Source organism: Zalophus californianus, chromosome 1, assembly GCF_009762305.2.
Source record: "Zalophus californianus isolate mZalCal1 chromosome 1, mZalCal1.pri.v2, whole genome shotgun sequence".
NCBI classification, from domain to species: Eukaryota; Metazoa; Chordata; class Mammalia; order Carnivora; family Otariidae; genus Zalophus; species Zalophus californianus.
This window is the reverse complement of record NC_045595.1, coordinates 108,640,194-108,660,849: the sequence shown is the minus strand read 5'-3', so window position 1 is coordinate 108,660,849 and position 20,656 is coordinate 108,640,194. Positions and strand designations below refer to the sequence as shown.

The window sequence follows — 20,656 nt, the reverse complement described above, 5'->3', positions numbered from 1 at the left end:
AGAAAGCAGTGCCTCTGGAGCTACTGAATGTTTGGACAATTAAATTCAAAGAGGAAGCTGAAAACAGATAATACCTGCTTTTTACAGAGAATAAAGGGACAGAAAATTCTCTGATTTATCTCTGCCTCTTACTGAGATATTTACAGTTCACTGCAACTAAAAGCATCAAAGTATGCTCTGGACACTGGTTATGTTAACTTTTCTCCTGCAAATTTCTCTACTCTTCTCCATCCTACTCTCTGCACCAAGTGACTGACTTGCACCAACCATGTAAACAGACAGAAGCAAACGCTCCCTGCTTCCCACTGGGTTTGGCCAATGGGGACTTCCAGCAAGAGATCAGAGACAAAGAGAGTGAGGTCAGGATATTTATTCCTCTTTCCCTGAAAAATCACCTTGGACTGGATCTTACCCTTTTTTAGCAGTCACTGCTTCTTATAGAAAGCTGACTCTATGCCATTTTCTTTCAGGATGCTGGTATTCATTCCATTTCTTCATTCACCTTGGGCCTAGAAATAGTAACATCTCTGTTGCTACTAACTCCAGCTTAATGAAATCATTTATGGTCCCTTTAAAAGATCTTTTGTACTTGTATACATACTTTAACATATATATATATATAAAATATTCTCTGAATTACTTTGTTTTACGATTGCTATCTATTTTCTATAGAGACTCTAACTGACATATCCACAATCTATAGCCTTTCAAGTGTGTAACTATCTTGGCTGTACGGTGGAAAGAGCATTGGGCTAGGAATCAGAAGGCTTAGTTTCAACCTCTGATTCTGATTCTGACTCTACCACTGTTTTACCTACACTTACACTCTCTAGAGCTCAGTTATTCTTGAGTGGATGTTAGAAAGATTAGGGATGAGGAGAGCCCAGGCACGTAAGGTTATCTGTAAAACCTTTTAGTCATACCATTATTTATAAAATTTTAAAATATTAAAAAAAGGTTAAGGATCTGCAACTTCTCTGTTATATGGAAACCCTACTATGATGAAGATATGATTCTCTTCTTCATTCAAGAAGAATACCCTTGATGGATCTAGGTAGAACACAGGTTTAGTGTTCTTAGAAGATCCAGACAACTCAGTGTTTATCAATTTTAGAATGAAGACCAGGACAAAATCCTGACTTGTCTAAAAGATTCCGTAAAAGTCAGAGAAACAAGGAAACTGGTGATAGGAGCTGACAAAATTGGCATAAAGGAGGATAGATCAATTTGAGATAATGAAAAATCTCCCAGAATTCCAGGGGAATGCAGGGATTCAATAATTAATTTTTCTCTTTAGCACAAACACTGGATATACTAAAAACTATAACCAGAGATTTAAAAAAAAATTCAAAATATGGTGTGCTTTCAAAGCTGTAAGCAGGAAATGTGTTGAAAGCTGAGATGAAGGAGGGAGGTCAAAATTTAAACACATCCTTCCTTCCTTTCCACCCCCACCCATATTCTCTTACAATAATAAGACTTCCTTCTTTTTTTACTTCCTATGTATCAGGGTTTTTCATTCCTTCCTATCATCTTTCTTAGGGCAGACACTCTCCCCTCTCTGGAGTTATAATTGTGAAATGTCTACTGGGGAACATGACTTATAGGGGAGAGGACTGAAAATATGTTGATTTAGTATTTCAAAAGTGTCTCTGATAAATAGATAAATGTGGTTTCAGTGATTGAAAATGGAAGCTTTTAAAGCAAGGAGGAATAAATAATGCTGCAGACACTTAGTTTTTTCTAACTTTCATAAGACTACATTATTTCTCATGAAATATATCAGTGACAGTGGGATCCTTGCCTTGGGGAGGTCTCATTCTTTTTAGTCCTTCCATCCCTTGACTTTCTTACCCTAGCTGTAATAAAATAGAGAAAAAAATGCCTATTCATAGAACCTGACATATAATAAGCACTCAATAAATATCACTTACAGTATTATCATCCTTTTTTCCTACTTCTAGTAGTCATATGGATAGCGGCAGATGTGTCTGTGATACAACCTGAGAAGTTTTGACAGTAAAACTGTCAAAAGGGTGGTGCCACATGGTTTGAAAAGGATAGCACTTATAGCTGATTGTATATCCTGAAGATGGACTCAATATCTCCCATCCCACATGCTCCTCTTATAATTTACCCTCCCATAGCGTGGTGAGGCCTAACTGCCCTTAAACCTGGGTAGATATCTATTACCATCTCAACTAGTAACTAGTTGCCTAGTTGCTATGTGACTTCTGAGGCTAGTTACTAAAAATGTCAGGTACTTCCACCTTGTTCTGTGACAATTGCTCTTGGAACCAGGCTGCCATACTGTGAGGAGGCTAAAACTAGGCCACACAGAGAAACTAAATGGAGAGGCTATACATAAGTGTTCCAGCCCATAGCCAGCTACAGTTCCAGGCAAAAACCAGGATCGATGGCCACCTCTCTCAATGAAGAGGTCTCCAAATGATTCCAGCCCCCAGCTATTAAGTCTTCCCATTAAGAGAGGGGGAAGAAAGAGAGAAAAAAGCCTAATAGAAGAATTTCATAATTACCTGAGATAAGGAAAATTAGCTAGCAATTTTAAGATGTTTCCACTATTGTTGCCTAGCAAGAAGGGAATTTAGACATTAGATCAGTAATAAATAATGATGATGATAATAATGAAACCCTACATTTTCTTGGTCCACCTGAGTTGTATTTTAAGTAAATTTATAATTTTACTATAACCGTTATAGTCAGGAAATATTCTCCACAAATTCTCTTTCAATGTAACTAAAATTTTCCCAATTTGAGTTCCAAAATTTTATGTGACAAGATACTCTATTGAGCTATTTAATAATTATCCTGTGTTTTTCTTGATTTGAAAAGAGCCATTTTCTCCATGTCCCCTACCCTACCCCAAAACAGCCAGATTCCTATATATCTAGGATTACTCTTATCAGCATGCCTTCTCCCCACCACCAAGAAGAGGTAAGAGTCCATTAAGGATTCCATTTTCCAAGAGGAACACTAAAAAAAATTCCCACCCAGTCCCTCAGGAACATGAGATGCATGAAAAATTATGTTAGAGTTGTTGCACAGGGTTGGGGTAAAGCAAATGGAGAAGAGATTCCTTAAAACTGGGAAAACTGTGGTCATTTCCCATAGTGGTGTGGTCTTTGTGGCTCACCCTTGCTGCATTTCAGAAGTGGCCAGATTGGGATGCCCATGCCTGTGGGCCTAGATACCAAATGCTGTGGGTTTGAAAGCAATGGTTTTGCACTCTGTGCCCAGCCCATGATCAGTGGAGAGCACATTTAAGAAAGACATCTTTTTAGCCTGCCCAGAGCACAGGACAAAGCAGAGAATCAGCAAGAGTAACAATGGCAATTATAATGGGCCAGTCACTCCTTTTGTTTATTGGCATTAGGTATCCTAAGAATTCTTGCTGATTTCAAGCAAAGCAGGAAAACAAAACAAAACAAAACCCAAAGTATCAACTGATACTTTTCTTCCCACTAGTATCTTTGTGGTCTTTCCTTAAAAATCTTCCTTTTGCACAGATTTTTACTACAGTGACATTTGTTCTAAAGTGCCTAAAGCAATAGCCTCAAGCAATATCATATTACTTCATGCTAAAGAAGTCAGGAAAAATTTGCAATTTTATTTTTTAGTTATTGATAACTAAGATTCTACTTAGGATTAACAAACATGAGGTGAAGAGAAATAACAGAATTTATCAGGAAATAGAGATAGCACTACCTGTCTCTGGGGTTGTCATAAGGATTATGCGAAATATGGAATATCATTATTACTTTTCTATTGCTTCCATAACAAATTACCAGAAACTCAGAGTCTTAACTTTAACACAAATGTAGTACCCTACAATTCTGTAGCATAGATGCTTGGTAAGGGTCCTCACTAGGCTAAAATCTAGGGGTAGGTAGGGCGTGTTCCTTTCTGGAAGCTCTAAGGGGGAATCCATTTCCTTGTCCAGCACTAGATGTTGCCTGCACTCCATAGCTTGAGACCCCCTTTCTCCATCTTCAAAGCCAATAGCAGGTGCCTGAGTCTTCAAATCAGATCACTATGAAATTCTCTTCTGCCTCTTTCTTCCACTTTGAAGGATGCTTTTAATTATATAGAGCTCATCCAGATAATCTAGGAAAATCTCCCCATTTTTAATGTCAGCTGATTAGCAACCTTAATTTCCCTTGGCCATGTAATTTAACATATTCACAGTTCTAGGGACTAGGATGTGGACATCTATGGGGGTCATTATTCTGCTGACCACAAATGTGAACTGCCTAGCCCAATACTTAGCAAATGTTAGGCAACAAATAAATGCTAGTTTTCTTCCCCACTTACTCTCTATTAGTCTTATTACTCTATTAGTCTCTTCAGGCTGCCTTAATAAAACACCACAGGTTTCAGTGGTATTAAACCACTTTACTGGTTTAATAAATACTATTTATAAATAAATAAGTACCATATATTTATGGTATTATTCTGACTTAAACAACAGAAATTTATTTCTCATATTTCTGGAGGCTGAAGTCCAAGATCAAAGTGCTGGCAGATTTGGTTCCTGGTAAAAGCACCCTTCCTGGCTTGTAGACAGCTTCTTTGTCCACACATGGCATTTCCTCTGAGGAAAGAGAGAATGAGCTCTCTGGTATCTTTTCTTATAAGGACACTTATCCTGTAAGATTAGAGCCCCAATTTCATGACCTCATTTAATTGTTTCCTTAAAGGCCCCATCTCCAAATGCAGCTACCCTGGGGGTTAGGTCTTCAACATATAAATTTTGAGGAGACCATTCAGTTCATAAACTCTCTCATCTAACAATCCACACTATTTCCTTCAAATTTTGCCCTGACCATCCCCAATATGCTTACCCAATCTTACCTACTGAATAATTCAAATACTTGTCATAGCAGGTATGCCCAATGAATTCCAATATATTTATTGGAACTATTCATTCTTATAGTCTTAATCATATTTGCCAAGAACTACCAAAATGTATCTGTCTGCTCTCTCTGTGTTTTTAACTGATGTAACCAACCACTTTCTAGACATCTCAATTCGTATGTTTTATGGGCTCCTCAAACTCCACATGTATTATTTAAATGCATTAACTCAACCCTTCCCTCAGTCGAAAAAAAAAAATCCTCCTCATCCTGTGTTCTTCATCTCAGGATATGGTATCTCTTTATTTGGTAGTCATTCAAATCTTAAACTCAAGAGTTATCTGACCCTTTCCTCTAATTGTCCACATCCAGTGAATCATCAAATCTGACATTTTTTATCTCTTAATATCTCTTAATTCCAGTCCTTTCCATATTCCATCTTGCCTCCCCTAGACCATTGCCTTTTAACTAGTCTCTCCATATCCACTCTTGCCTCCTCCATCCCTTTCTTTTCAAAGCAGCCAAAAATAATCACTCTCCTACTTAAAGTTTACTGTTGTTCTCTATATGGCATATAAGGTCCTCCATGATTAGGCTCCTTTCTACCTCTTTGGTCTTCTCCAACAGTCTTTAAGTTTAAGGGTAGACTTTTCTCACTCTCCAATATATATATTTTAAAGATTTTATTTATTTATTTGAGAGAGAGCAAGAGTGAGAGAGAGAACACGAGCAGGGGGAGGGACAGAGGGAGAGGGAGAAGCAGACTCCCCGCTGAGCAGGGAGCCCGACATGGGATTCGACCCCGGGATCCTGAGATCATGACCTGAGCCAAAGACAGATGCTTAACCAACTAAGCCACCCAGGCGCCCCTCACTCTCCAACATTTTATCATCTCTCTTCACACATATTGTTCCCTCCACCTGTAACAATCTCTTGACTCCCCATTAGTCTGGCTAGTCTACTCTCAAAAGTCACTGCTTAACTTCTCATTCTTTAAAAAGGACTTACCTGACTCTAAAATTAAATTATTTTGCTGTAACATCTAATGGCTGTTGGGAAAGAAAATCTTTTCCTCTACTGTCTTAGGTTTATCCTGGGGGTCTAAAAATTAAAACAACAAAAGACAGATTAGCAAGAGAAGAGACAGATTTAATCACATACATGTGGGACTTCATATAAAAATGTGATTCAGAGAGAAGGTTAGAACTTGGGGCTTATATACTATCTTAATAGGGGAAAGGGAGGAAGAAAAACATACTCATGGGAAAACAATTTCTAGGAAGGAAAAATGGGCTCTTATGAGAATAGATGGAATATATAATAGTCTTGTGACAATTCCTGCTTAAGTGTGATGCTGATTTCTAGTCTCCAGTGATAAGAGTCAATTTTGTCAGTTTCTCTCCCAGGGGAAGGGATTTATGACAACTGAGTTCTTTTGAATTCTTTTGGGAGGCTCTGCTTTTAGGCAGTTAAAATATTTCAGGAACTCAAATGCCTCTGCTCAAAATAACTACTATGTCAGAGGTTTAGTCTGGACCCCTTCAGAGCATACAACATTTTCCTTTCTTAACTCATTGCACAGTCATTTCTTTTGCCTTTCCAAGACTGTAAGCAAATGAAAGCTGATGCCACACTTGTCTTGCTCAGTATCCCCAGCACCTTTAAATCAATTAAAATATGTAAATGAACCAGATGTCTCTGGTGAACATCCAGGCCTGTGTGGCCCAATCACTTGATTTATTCAAAAACAGCTGTGCTAGACACTAAGTGGCCTGGTTAATCAACAATAAATGGCTTCACATGAACATATGAATCTTCAAGTGCCTTTTTATTTACGTTGCCTAAGAGCATTTTTTTGATTTTTGGCAGCCATGCTCCTTGTTATGCTGTTGGATAAAGGCAATAATAACAATCCTTTAAGAGAGGCAGGAACAGTTTTATACTTATTTGAAACACGTGTCAAGCTGTTTTTAAGATGTAGCTACTTAAAAAAAATGATAAACTCATTTCTTTCGAGACTTTTAGGAGAAAATGCCTCCATCCACAGGTTCTTTTATTGTGTCAACAGACGTTTACTCTCCAGGGTCTAATTGGAAGCAAACTTCGGATTTCACTACGGGTAATAAAAAAGTAAAAACCAAAACCCATTTTCTCACATGTTGGGCGTAGGTAAAGGAAACCTGCGAGGCTTTGCTCACTTTCCGTCCACGGGTACAAAGGTAGACAACAAAAGGCACATCAAAGAGGACTTCACCTGAACCACCTTCCCGACCACCGAGGTCGTCCGCCCGTGACGTCACCGGAAGCAGCTGCTGTGACGCCCAAACGGCCCTCCCTCTCGCGCTGGGCGCCGGAAGCAAAACGGAAGGGGACGTACACCCGCTTCCGGGCCCAGGCGCCATTTCTAGCGGTTGCAGGTTCTCACGAGTTGTAGTCCGCTGGGACAATGAGCTATGATTACCATCAGAACTGGGGCCGGGATGGCGGGCCCCGCAGCTCTGGCGGGGGTTACGGAGGAAGCTATGGGGGGGGCCATGGAGGAGGCCATGGAGGGAACCGAGGCTCCGGAGGCGGCGGCGGCGGCGGCGGCGGTGGCGGAGGAGGTGGTCGAGGCGGCCGCGGCCGACATCCCGGGCACCTGAAAGGCCGCGAAATCGGCTTGTGGTATGCGAAGAAACAGGGACAGAAGAACAAGGAAGCGGAGAGGCAGGAGGTAAATCTGAGACTGGATAGCGGGGAGGGATGAGACAGGACAGACATTTTTTTCTCTTCCGCCGCCCGTAACCTTTTCTTTGCTTTTTTTTTTTTTTAAATGGTGCATATGCTGTGTGAAGTGTGGAAAGGTATTCTGCTAAAACTTCCGGTAGCGGATATTTTGTCGTTTTTCGTTACCCATGCTCATCTGACCCGAAGCAGTTAGGAATTTATGCAAGCTGAGTGTATATTTTGTTTTAAGGACTTGAGAACTGTGAACAAAACAGATGTTAAGTTCAGGTCCTATCCGAGATTAACTTTATTGGGGTGTCAGTGCCATAGTATCCCTCTCTACCCTTTCTGTTAGAAAAATTATGGCCACTTTTATTTAAATTCTTTGCCTGAAGAGCTCGAAAACTGTGGCCTACTTCATAACATAGGTTTGCGCAGAATAAAAGCTGTCAAGCACTATTTTGAATGTAGGTCGTTCGGAAGAATAGTCTAGCTTTCATTTTTAGTATTAAAATAACCATAGACCCAGGGTTTTTTTTGTTTGCTTTTATGCTGGGCTGGGGAGAGTTCTGTTGATTAGCACCTCCTCTTTGAGAATGAAACAGGATCCTAGAAATAGAAGAAATTTCAAAAGATGATCTGATTTAGGCTCTTCAGGTTGGTGATTGCCCATTTGATTTGTATCTTGAAGATCTGTAGTAAGGGAAACATTAAAGTTCTCTTGGTTGGAACTTTAATTTTTTTAATCTTTTTTTTTAAACAGAAGTTTTCTTATTATAAGTCTGAGACATCTTTTTAGTAATTTCTTTAAAAGCATCCTTCATATTAGATACAGATAGATAATTAAATCCTCATTTAGATTTCTGTTTCTTAATCATTTTTATTTCTTTATTTTTCTTTTATTCATGTCATTTTCATCAAAGTGTTTTTTGGCCATTATCCATTTATCTTCACACCTTACCACATTCTTCTCTTTTAATTTATATATATTTTATGTATATATATTTGTCAGCCCAAAATTAACTTGTTCTTTGAGCAGACTTTTTTCTTAAATGAAGGGAAGCTTATCTAAGTCATCTTAAAATTGGAAGAATAATAGACTGATTGCTATAAAAGGATGTACACAGTAACTAGAAAGTTATTCTTCATTAAATTTTATTTAGCCCCTGTTTCCTACAAGGTGTTATGCATGTTGCCATGGGGATCTGAAGAAATACGATGTTGGGAAATATGATAATGGTTGGGAAAATAAGACGTAAACAGATGGAAAGTTTAACAGGAAAAATTGTTCGTTATTATTTCCATCTGAAGCTAGTTGTGTGATGGATCATTGTAAATGGAACTCTGGATTTCTACCCTCTCCCCAAACATTATTTTAGTAAATGTTACTACAATTTACTCACTTGCCAGGCCAAAACTGGATTTATCTTTGATATTTCTTTCATTTCAGCACATCTGTGTGCTCTGCCTTCTTAGTTTATCCCAAATCTAACCACTTGTCTCCACAGCAGTTACCCCACAGATCAAGCCACCGTTTTGTTCAGTGTTCTTGGCCTCTTAACGAATCTTCTAGCTTCCACTCCTGCTTTCCACTGAGTCTGTCCTTTGTAGAACCACTCATGGTGCTTTCAAAAGCAAAAATTAGATCATCTCATTCTCTAGCTCACAATTGGGATTGGAAGCCAGATCACTTCTGAGTTTAATACATTTGAGCTGCATCCTAACATGTTTTACAGGAAATCTTAGTAATAGCTTCAGTATTCCAGGTTTCCTTCTGTGTACTGAGCCCATGTCCCCAATATAATGTAATTATAGCTTTTGTAAATATACTTCTATTTTTGTTTTTGTATTACAGGTCTCATACCATTCTCTCTGAAATGCATCTCCATTTTCTCAATCTGAACATGACCATTTTTCAGTGATTGGTTTATCCTACTTTTTTTTTTTTTTTGGACCGCCTTCAGCCATATGTGATTGCTTCCCAGTCAATTTCCTTAGCTTTCAATTACTTAAGTAATTCCTGTGTTTACCAAGTTGTTGCATTCTAACAATGTGCTCTTCTTCTTTCAACTTCCTTTTTTTTTGATCGAGCATCTGAAACATTTGAGACATTATCTTAAGCACTGTGTTAATAGAATATAATCACTGCCTTACAGAAATGGTGGTGTTAGGGGCTGTTAGAGGGATAGAATACAATGTTAAAGTATTATAATGAGAATATGGGCTATCACCTAACTCAAACTAGGAAGATTCTAGGTTTTCCAGAAGGAGTAACCCTTAAGCTGAAGGTTGAAAGATAGCAAAGTGTGTGTGTGTTTGTGTGTGTGTGTTTGCAATTGGGAGATTTGGAAAGGGATTTTCAGGCAGAGGTAGCAGCATGTGCCCCAATTTAGAGGTTAAGAGGAATGTGTTCAAGGAACTGAAAGAATAGAGCATAGGGTGTTTGGTGTGGTGAGATGAAGGTAGAGCAGTGGCTTTCAAAGTTGTTGACCACATCCCACAGAAAGGAATATATGTTAATTTGCACGCAGTACACACATACGTATAACTGAACAAAAAATGTCATAAAATAATACTTAATTATCTGTATATTGCTCTGGGTGTGTTGTTTTTGCTTTTTTTTATTAATACTGGTCATGATCCTTTATAAGCAGCAATTTGAAAAGCTTAGGACTAGAAAAATAAGCAGGGCCTTGAAATTCATTGACTTTCCTGTAAGAACTCCTATAAGTCATTAAATCATTTGAAGCAAAAAAAATGAAATGATTGAATTTGTGTTTAAATTCATTGTGGCAGGAGTATAGAGAATGAATTGAAAAGAGGCAGTCCGGGGACAGGGACCAGTTAAGTAGCCTTTGCAGTAATTAAAGTGAGAAATGATAGCTTGAATTAGGACATTGGGAGTGGAGATGGAGGAGAGTGACAGATTAAAGTGATTTAGGAGACAGATTCAAAAGTGCTTTTATCTGGAGGCAAGGGGAAAACAAGTATTAATAAATGACATGTTTATGTAAGGAACAGGCTTGATGAAGGAAGATGATGGAGTTAGCTTAAGGACAGGGTTTGATTTTGTTATAGGGCATAAAAGCGAGGATTTCGGGGTGCCGCCTGGGTGGTTCAGTTGGTTAAACGTCTGACTTGATTTTGGCTCAGGTTATGAGCTCAGAGTCTGCTTGAGATTTCTCTCTCCCCCCCCCCCCCATGTGTGAACACTTTCTCTCTCTAAAATAAATCTATGAAAAAAAGCGCAAGGATTTCAGGGAGGTAGAAGGCCATGTGGATCTGATATGGGTGCAGCCTAAATTCTATAGACCATTGTTTTCTTTTTTTCTTTTTTTTAACTAAAAGGGTGTTTTTTAATGGGAACCAGAGGTATGGTTACAATTACATAGTCTGACACAAAAAACCAGTGGGTGATCAGGAGTTGGAAGGTTACAAAGTAATGAGGGTAACACTGGGTACAAGAAGAAAAGCTGTTGCAGAACCTCAGGAGCCAAGCTGATACAGCCTCAGAGCATTGTTTTCAAACTTAAATGTGCCTAGGAATTAACTGGTACCTTGTTAAAATGTGGGACTGGAGTGGAGCCAGAGATTCTGTCTTCCTTACAGACTCCCAGATGGTGTCAGTGTTGCTAGCTTGTGGATCACTAGAGTTGTTCAATGTATAACAAGAAAATTTAAGAGAGGAGTAAGAGAAGATCCTTAGATTCTTACCTAGGAAGGAGCAGCCAGAGAAGAGGAAAAATGAAATGGGTGTTGTTTTGGAATCCAGGAGCAGTGTTTAAGGGAGCAAAGAGTATACAAAGAAGGGAAAGTAGTCAATATTAGCATATGTCACAGAGAGGTCAAATAAGGTAAGTGCTCAGAATGTATTGGATTTAGCAACAAGGTCATTGGTAACCTTGATGAGATCCCTTTCTGTGGAGCGGTCCGAGGTAAAAGCCAGATGGCAGTGGGGTGGCTAGCGAAGGAGAGAGGAAGTGGAGTACTTTCAAGCAGTTTTACTGTGAAGAGGAGGAATAAAGGGCAGTAGCTGATTGGGTTGGGAGAATTCAAAAGAGGATTTTTTGTTTAAAAGTAAAGAGATTTGGGGTGCCTGGGTGGCTCAGTCATTAAGCGTCTGCCTTCGGCTCAGGTCATGATCCCAGGATCCTGGGATCGAGCCCCGCATCAGGCTCCCTGCTCGGCGGGAAGCCTGCTTCTCCCGCTCCCACTCCCCCTGCTTGTGTTCCCTTTCTCACTGTCTCTCTCCCTGTCAAATAAATAAAATTTAAAAAAAAAAAAAAAGTAAAGAGATTTGACTATCTTCTTGTTCATGTACTGGTGGTGAGGAGTCAGTGGAGAAGAAACAGATCAGGTAGACTAAATTATGCTGTAGTAGTAAGCAGCCCCCAAATCCTAATGGGTTATAACAACAAAGGTTGGTCTTTCTACTCACATTACTGGGTCCATTGCGAGTTAGGTTGAGAGTCCTCCTGGCTCACAGAGCTCCACCCATCTGGAAAACAGCAGGTTTTGGTAGCAGTGGGAGGGAATACAGTAAATTGCCCTGATTCTTTGAGACTCCCATTCACATTTCTCTGGCCAGTAAGCCACATGTCCATGCTTAACTAATGGGTGGAAAAATGCAGTTCTACCATATACTTGGAAGGAGGCAAACCAGAATATTGAAAAGCAGGCTAATAATGACTACCAGAGAGAGATTTAGGAAAGGAAGGTAAATCTCAAGAGAAGGATTAGCCCTGAGGAGGTGAAAGGTAACCTTAAGCAGGAAGACGGACTCCACTTCCCTTTTAACAGGAAGGAAGAGAGCAAAAAGATTCTGATACTTGTGGGTTTAGGTTTAGTGGCAGGCAGATAAGGACTTTCTTTGGTTTTTGTTTTCTTTGTGAAATACTGTGTGTGAAATGTTGAGGGTGAACTGAAAGGTGGTATTGGTTTAAAATTGCAGATAACTAGAAGCTGATAAACATAGTTTGCTAGAAATCATAGAGGGTCTCCTTTGCCAGGGATTTATGATTCGAAGCAGCAAGAATATTTAAGATATCCAAAAAAGGGAAAAACAAAATAAATTAAATACTATGATAAAATAGACATGAACCACAAAACGTGACTGAGATTCTCCATGCTGGGGGTGAGGTAGAGTGAAGGGTGATAATGCTAGAAGGCTAGGAGGAGGTAACCTACCAAAAAAAAAAAAAAAAGGCTAGATCCAGGTTTGGAATTTTGGCACTCTTAAATTCTCCACTGCCCACAGCCTCTGGAGCCTCATCATGGGAAGAACCTTGTTAAAAATTACTTACAGAAAGTGGGGCGCCTGGGTGGCTCAGTCATTAAGCGTCTGCCTTCGGCTCAGGTCATGATCCCAGAGTCCTGGGATCAAGCCCCACATTGGGCTCCTTGCTCCTGGGGAGGCCTGCTTCTCCCTCTCCCACCCCCCCGCTTGTGTTCCCTCTCTCTCTGTGTCTCTCTGTCAAATAAATAAAATCTTAAAAAAAAAAAAAAACTTACAGAAAGTATAAATTGTGTTTTCATTAAAAAGTATAAATTATGTTTTCAGGGCCTATTTCATTTTTTAATCATCCAGATTTTTGTGAATATCTAAAATTCATACAGCAAGGTAAGGAGAACTTTTGTTCTTCTAGTAGAGGCAAAAACTTCAAAATGTAAGGTTTTGGTTGGTTGAAGTAATGATTTAGTGTGAATTTCAGTTGGAAATAAATTGTTCCTCAGATAAAAAGTACTTAATCTTACCTTTCCCATTTTGAATGGAAGAAACAGTGCCTTTGGGCCCTTGAGGTGTTTGGAAAAACTAAGACTTTGCTTGATAATGACTTTATGTACTGGGGCTTCCTTCCCAGTGTAGTCTGTAATCATTAAGTGTTACTGTAGATTCTAACTGCCAGGAAAAAACGTAACTTGATAACCGTCTCATGTAGGTACACAGAGCAATAAATGTTAACAAGTGCTGAAGGCATTACAGAATTTAAAGTATGGGACAAAAATGTTCTAATAATGATCCTCTGTGTTGGATGTCCCAAGACAACTCTCAGATTCTGGTGTACTCACAGTAATGGTTTTTTTTTACAACAGATGATTACAGATTAAAATCATCAGAGGTAAAAAAGATTCGTAGGGCAGAATCTAGGAGAAACCAGGTACAAGCTCCTAGTCCTAGTGGAGTATATCCCATGCTATGAAGAAGAAATACGTTAGTCTGATACAGAAACCCTTTAAAAAGATTTTCATGCTGTAAGGTTAAAAAAAAAAAAATGAGGGGGCTTTAGTATCTGTCAATAAGCAGATTTTGCTGCAACCTGTAATTTCGTAAGGCTTTCCTATCAGCCAGAGTTTTACTATATTGGACTTTTAATTGCATGATAATGATGCTTTTTGTAAATTCTTCAATAAGTTGCAGAAGTTTTGTGGAATTCTTTTTGTGTATTTCTTTAAAGAGAAAAACGGTTTTAACACAAAAGTCACACATGCTCATTATAAAAGATAAATTCAGCCATTCATCCATTTGACAAACTTCACTGCAGCATCTACCATGTGTCAGAAATCTGTCTGGAAGAAATACTGCAAAAATGTAGAATGTAAAGTCACTAACCTTTTTTAATATAATAATGAAAATAAGATCCTGCTGCATATATTTTCTGCAACTGGCTTTTTTTCATTTAATACCTTGAGCATCTTTCCTGTTTGCACACTTAAAGCAAAATCTACCCTGTCTTAACTACTGGGTTTAAAAATTCAACTAATTATAATGTACAGCTATAAAAGAACAGTTTTAGAAATTCCTGTTTTTACTGTGTATGGTGTAACTTCTGTCTTCTCAGGTTTTTTGTTGTTGTTGTTCTCATTCTATGAATCAACTGCATAATTGCCACATTGGACCATCTGCATGAGTGTTGATCAATTTTATTTATTCCGTCTCGACTCAGCCTTCTTACTTCCCCAAATATTCATCCTTTTAGTGTAAGAACTTTAAAATGCTTATTGCAACCAAAATATTTCCAGTTTTCAACTCGGCCTTTTTTTTTTAACCAAACATTTGCGTTTTAATAACTTTAATTGTATCTTTGAAAATTAAGATAGGGAATAATTGATAATAATCAGTATGTGAGAGGGTAGAAGATAAGGAACCAAAGTTTTATTAATAAGGGACTTAAATGTGCTTTCTTTGCCAGTCATATTAGAGGTAATTTTATAGCTACATAGCAGAAAAAGGTTTAGAAGGCTATATGCAAAAATGTTAACATTAAGTTTATGAAGTGAAATTGGACTAGAGGGCAAGGGTGGGGTAATTTAAATTTTATATATGTTTGTTGGACATGTATTTACCTTTTTGTTATGAAATAATTTTGCACATGCTTTCTAATGTTGATCAGGATACTTTTTGCTTTGCACAAAATAGAGAGCTATAGTACACATGGATGAACGGCGAGAAGAACAGATTGTGCAGCTGCTTCATTCAGTCCAAGCGAAGAATGGTAAAGACTCAGAAGCACAGATCTCCTGGTTTGCTCCTGAAGATCACGGGTAAAACAAAACATATTCTTTGACAGAATGGACAGAGTAACACTTCTTCATAGCTTTGGCTAGGGAAAGAATGATAATAAAGATAATATCTTTAGACTCATCAGTAAGTGAAATTCAACTTTGAAGTAAGTTTTTTTTTCTTATGTAGACTGAGCATATTTGGTGAGAGGTTGAACAATATATGCATTACACAGAAAGCCAAATGGTAAGAATAGTCTATTTGGATTTGAGATTTATTAAGTTATTATTTATTGTTTTCCTACTCATCATCTTTGTATTTCCAGAATTCTCCTGTGGGAGAGATTGGAAGAAGTTGAATTGTTTCTGTTTTAGGATGATCACAGGAGCTGTATCATTTAGAGGAAAAATTAGTAGAGGTTTTTCTGGAACTGTGTAATGTAGCTTCACATTTATAGCCTCAGAAAGGGTAGCAGGAAGAAGATGAAGTTGTGAAATAAAACAAAGCTCAGAAAATCAGAAAAAAATACTGTTAAGTCAATGCAATGGAGGGATGACTATTGTGTGAATTTTAATTTTTTTAACTATCACAAGGAATAACTTACCTGGTAATACCTATTTACAGGGAGGGAAATCTTGAATTCATTGTAAGAATCTATTTTCTTAATTGATCTAAGAAAAAATTGAAGCTGGTGATTTTGAAATAGATGGCATATTGTTTTGTTTCGGGGCTTGAGCGGCTCTTCATTTAGCCTTTTATCATTTTTTTATTTTGTCAAAACAGATATGGTACTGAAACTCCTGCTGAGAACAAACCCAACTCAGAGAAGAAACTTGAGAACCAGGAAAAGAAATTAATAAGTCAAGAAAAGAGAACATTTAGAATCAGGGACAAATATATTGACCGAGATTCTGAATATCTCTTGCAAGAAAATGAACCAGATGTAACCTTAGACCAACAACTATTGGAAGATTTACAAAAGAAAAAAAGCGACCTTCGGTATATTGAAATGCAGGTAATGGAAAAGCAAGATGTGGAAAAAGTTTTTATTTGTCATTTCTTCTCAAATTGGATAAAAATAGATTTATGTTTAGAGGTACTACATGGTATAGATCAGTGGTATTTCAATAGCCCATCCCCTGTGGGAATCTTGTATACTAGAGAAGAGCAGTGGGAATGGAATTACACTACAATATAAACTAAGGTAGCCTGTGTCATCTACAGCAGCTTATATAGTGAGGAGAAGGAATTAGTTTAACTTTTCTAGGCCGGTTTAGTGAGATGTTATAAGAAACAAGGTGGTTGGAATTGTAAGGTTTCTAGACCATTTTATCCAACCCCTTCCTTTTACAGATGATAAAATTAAATCCCTCGAAGTTATTATGTGCTTATGTTCAACATTTTAAAGATGGGACTGTGACAAGAGCAGGAATTCTCCTGAGTTTTTCAGTATGTTCTTTCCATGCTAGGCAAGATATTTTAAGGTCCCTTCCTGTTAAAACATAAAATTTATGTTTTGTGGATATTCTAGAATAGATACAATAAAATGTTCACATGTATTTCTTTTAAGAGAAAATACTGAGGAAATTTTGAGGGCCATACCTTTAATGTGCACATGTGTACTACCCTTTGTGAGAAAACCAGAATATCACATATTCCATAGGAAAGAAAGGATCCATTGACTGTCGTTGATGATCAGGTTGGATATCCTGATTAGAACAGATGAGGTGAGGTTGTCCAGGGGTGGAATTCTGTAGCTCTTTAATGCCTATTTAGTGAAAAAAAGATTCGAGGGCAGGAGATTTCAAGTTGAATTATTTCAGAATGTTGTGGTTGAGAGAAGAGCTTCTTTTATAGCCTTAGGAAGAAGGAGAGTTAGCTACTATCCGCTTTGTATGGAGGACAGGAGAAAGAAGATGAGTGATCTAATTCAAAGGAAGTTAGGAGAAGAAATGTGCAGAACATAAAAATAGTTAGTGATCTTCCCATTAGCTAGACACTTGCAGAAACTTCACATGTCCTACATCATTTAAAACTTCCAACAATCCTGTACAAGAGTTTACACGTCCGCTAAAGAGGAGGAAAAAGAATCTTAGGTTAAATGACCTATCTACAGTTGCACAGCTAGTAAAAGAATCAGGTCTAAAATTCAGATGTGTTTTTTAAGAGCTCAGCTTTTTAATCCTTTTTGGTAATATGCCGTATTTTTTTTGGTTATCATTCATTTAATAAACATTAATTTTCCACTTGCTAAATACCTGTGATTGTGCTGTGTTTTCTGAAGACTAAGTCATTTCCTGCCCTCAGACAGCTTGTAATCTCATTATCTCTTATCTCAGGGTTACAGCCCAATATTAGGAAATTAGAAATTAGGTTTGTCTGTCTTGAGAAAGAATATTGGGTTGTAACTTTTCATCAGCATTTACATATTTAAAAAGCAAAAGAGATTAATGCTAGTTTCAAGTTTAATGGGTTAGTTTATATATAACATATTGAGATGGTTACATTTGAGTACATGAAGTACTTTTAGAAATCATTAAGTGATTTTAAATAATTTAAATATTATAATAAAAGAAAGTACTTAAGAAAATTGTGGCAGCTTGTTACTTCAAATTGCTAGAATTCATTTAAGTCATCATATTGACTCTCATTTTTTATGGTGCTGATGAGGATTACCTGATTGGCCATAACAAGCATGATGACTGTAGTTAATAATCTGCATTGTATATTTGAAAGTTGCTTAGAGAGATCTTAAAAGTTCTCATCCGAAAGAAAAAAAAATGGTAAATATGTGGTGATGAATATTAACTAGACTTACTGTGGTAATAATCACTTCACAGTATATAAAGATATTGAATCATTATATTGGTATACCTGAAAGTAATATGTTATATGTCAATTATATCTCAAAAAAAATAGGGGATTTTTTTCAGTCTCCTGTTTTGACAGGTAGGCAAAAAATAAGGATGATTTTTCAAGAAATAAAAATTAGGAAAAAATATGATGGCAATAATGTACCAGATTACCTAGGACAGTTCTAATTTTATGTGGGTTTTTTTTTCCATTTCAATAAAGGGAGTTTGTTAAAGCTGTGGTTATTTTTTTATACCATTGAAGTTTTTTCATGTACATAGGTCATTGTAAACCATAGCACTCCTCTAAGTGTATGTCATTTTTATGTAGTGTAGGTTTGAGATTCCATAAAAGTTTTCAAAATTAGAAAGACCTTATCAAACAAGATACAGGACTTAATCATTTCCTCTTTTTAGTATTCCAGTTGAAATTCACCAAAAATTTGTTGAGTAGCTTTTATGTGTCAGAAGCTGCTACTTGCTTTTTTTATAAAGGTTTTTCGTTCAGATTTCATGGCAACCCTATGATAAAACCTTTGAGGGATTCAGAATCCAAGTTTGACTTAAGATCACAGTTCTTAAATGGCAGTACCAGATTTTCCTGTTTCAGATATTACTTGTTTTAAGTTTTCTTTTATTCTCAAAAGTGAGTACCCAGAAATAATTAATCTGCTCCAGTGCCTAATGGATTAATAAATGGTGGATCGATGGGTGGGAAAATGAATGTGACATGGAAAACAAGTCTAAGATGAATATGTAAAATAAACAGAAAAAATGGTAAAAGTAACTTAGGGATTATAAGAATGCTATTAGATGACAGATCAGATTTCATTTTACTGCCACTTTAAGATTCTGTTGAATATAATAGAATTCTTTTTCAGTGTTTTCAAAAATAAAGGGGATTGCTAAGTATATTAGTTCTTTTTATAAAAATTCTTTTTTAAGTCTTGGTACTTGACATAAGCTGTAAGGTAATAAAAATGTTTTGGGATTCTAGCATATTTATGATATATTCTGATTACTATGATTATAATTTGGTTACGTTTCTTTTGTGAAGTTTAAAAATAGTCTTTTTAATTTTCAGCATTTCAGGGAAAAGCTGCCTTCATATGGAATGCAAAAGGTAAAATGAATATACACTATTTAATTTGATTTGCAAAGTATTTAAATGTAATTTTTAAATCTCTGTATCAAGAGAAAATGTAAATGGACCTTCCCCTAAAGGGTATTATTGAAAGTTCATTTTAGTCCTGAATTTTTGAAGGCCCAAAAGAAAAAATTGGTCATGAAACAATTTTCTGTAACTTTTCTCATTTCTGTCTATAATTGAAATCTTTAGAACTTCAAAAATAGAATTTTTATATATAAGTTAGTTTGGGGAAATACCTTTGCATTTAATTTGAGACCAAACATTTTAATTAAAATTGAGGCACTACTGAAAATAGTGCCTTAATTAATTTATTATCCTTTATTACGCAGTCACCTTAGAGAATAGTAGAGTCCCTTATCCTTCTCTTTTCTCTCAGCCTCACTTTGTTTTGGTTTTGGTTTGGTTTTCATAGCCCTGAACTACCACCTGCCACAGTGTGTCTTTCCCTCCTAGGCCATTTTAAGTTCTTGAGGACGGAGTGTTCACAGTGTATTAATTGACTTGGTACAGTGCCTGACATTCTATCAAGCCCCAGTAAATACTTGTTGAATGAATAAATCCCATACTGCTTCTCTGTATTTATAAGCTATCATTTCAGTGTTCGAACTTGGAACTTGTTCTGATATATGTAGTGTGTTAGAGTAGATGGAAAAATTTTTAAAGGTGGGTTTTCTAATTAAACTAGATAAAAGTAATCTCCAATACCTTTTTGACGTGGTAGGATGGTTTTATTAATACAGTGACTATTACTAATGAAAATATTAGTGTTTATAATTTTTAAAAAAGATCTTTCCCAAATAAGTTTTCCAGATAATTGAAGTTTACCAGTTTGATTTAGGTATTTAAAAATTTTATTGTAATTATCTGAAAGGAAATAATCTTAAGTTACACTCTTTCTTGTTCTCTGAAATAGTATACAAAACTTGTTCTGCAGATAAAGCCATATCGTATGAGTTGTGATATAAGTCTTTAAGGTCCTTAGTGTTGTTTAGGTATTGGGATTTGTCTTGTACTCAGTAGCCTTACACATCAACATTCTTTTTAATTAATGTTCATTCTTCTGTATAAAAGTTACCGCTGTCTCTTGTTGGTGTGTTTTCCTTTAACAGTGCCTGGCTTTGTTCTTTTTATAATTTGGTGCTGCTTTTCTCTTGAAAGCTGGTGGATCCAGTACTCAAACTGCCAGCATTGCATTTAATGAAATTTTAAAAGCATTAATATGTTTGTTAAAAGCGATTACCTTCAGTTTGATAGAATTGTGATTACTGCCTTTTCAGGCTTCATCACCATATGTCCTTCACTTATTTTCCGTTTTGAAATAGGAATTGGTAAATATGATTGATAACCATCAAGTAACAGTAATAAGTGGTGAAACTGGATGTGGAAAAACTACTCAAGTTACTCAGTTCATTTTGGATAACTATATTGAAAGAGGAAAAGGATCTGCATGCAGGATAGTTTGTACTCAGCCAAGAAGAATTAGTGCCATTTCAGTAAGTAATGTCTCACTTTTTAAAATCCCCCACTTTTTATTTTCCATTCTCCCAGTCAAAATAAACTGATTTTGAAGGTC

At 36.8% G+C, this 20,656-nt stretch overlaps 1 protein-coding gene and 1 long non-coding RNA gene across 2 annotated transcripts in view; one reads left to right on the top strand and one right to left on the bottom strand.

The window, feature by feature from the left end:
• Positions 1 to 411: 411 nt before the first annotated feature.
• Positions 412 to 7,180, bottom strand: LOC113917819. The gene is made up of 3 exons (XR_003518368.1): positions 7,129 to 7,180; positions 5,883 to 5,975; positions 412 to 509 (listed from the first exon to the last, which is right to left on the bottom strand). It is a non-coding gene; the product is annotated as an uncharacterized LOC113917819 (long non-coding RNA).
• A 64-nt stretch (positions 7,181 to 7,244) lies between these two features.
• DHX36 (DEAH-box helicase 36) overlaps positions 7,245 to 20,656 on the top strand; it is a 49,170-nt gene continuing 35,758 nt past the window's right edge. Inside the window, exons 1-5 of the mRNA XM_027583447.2 lie at positions 7,245 to 7,587; positions 14,998 to 15,122; positions 15,865 to 16,096; positions 19,018 to 19,056; positions 20,406 to 20,576. Of these exons, the coding sequence (XP_027439248.2) occupies positions 7,321 to 7,587; positions 14,998 to 15,122; positions 15,865 to 16,096; positions 19,018 to 19,056; positions 20,406 to 20,576 (834 nt within the window). The 5' untranslated portion in view covers positions 7,245 to 7,320. The remainder of the gene's footprint in view (positions 7,588 to 14,997; positions 15,123 to 15,864; positions 16,097 to 19,017; positions 19,057 to 20,405; positions 20,577 to 20,656) is intronic.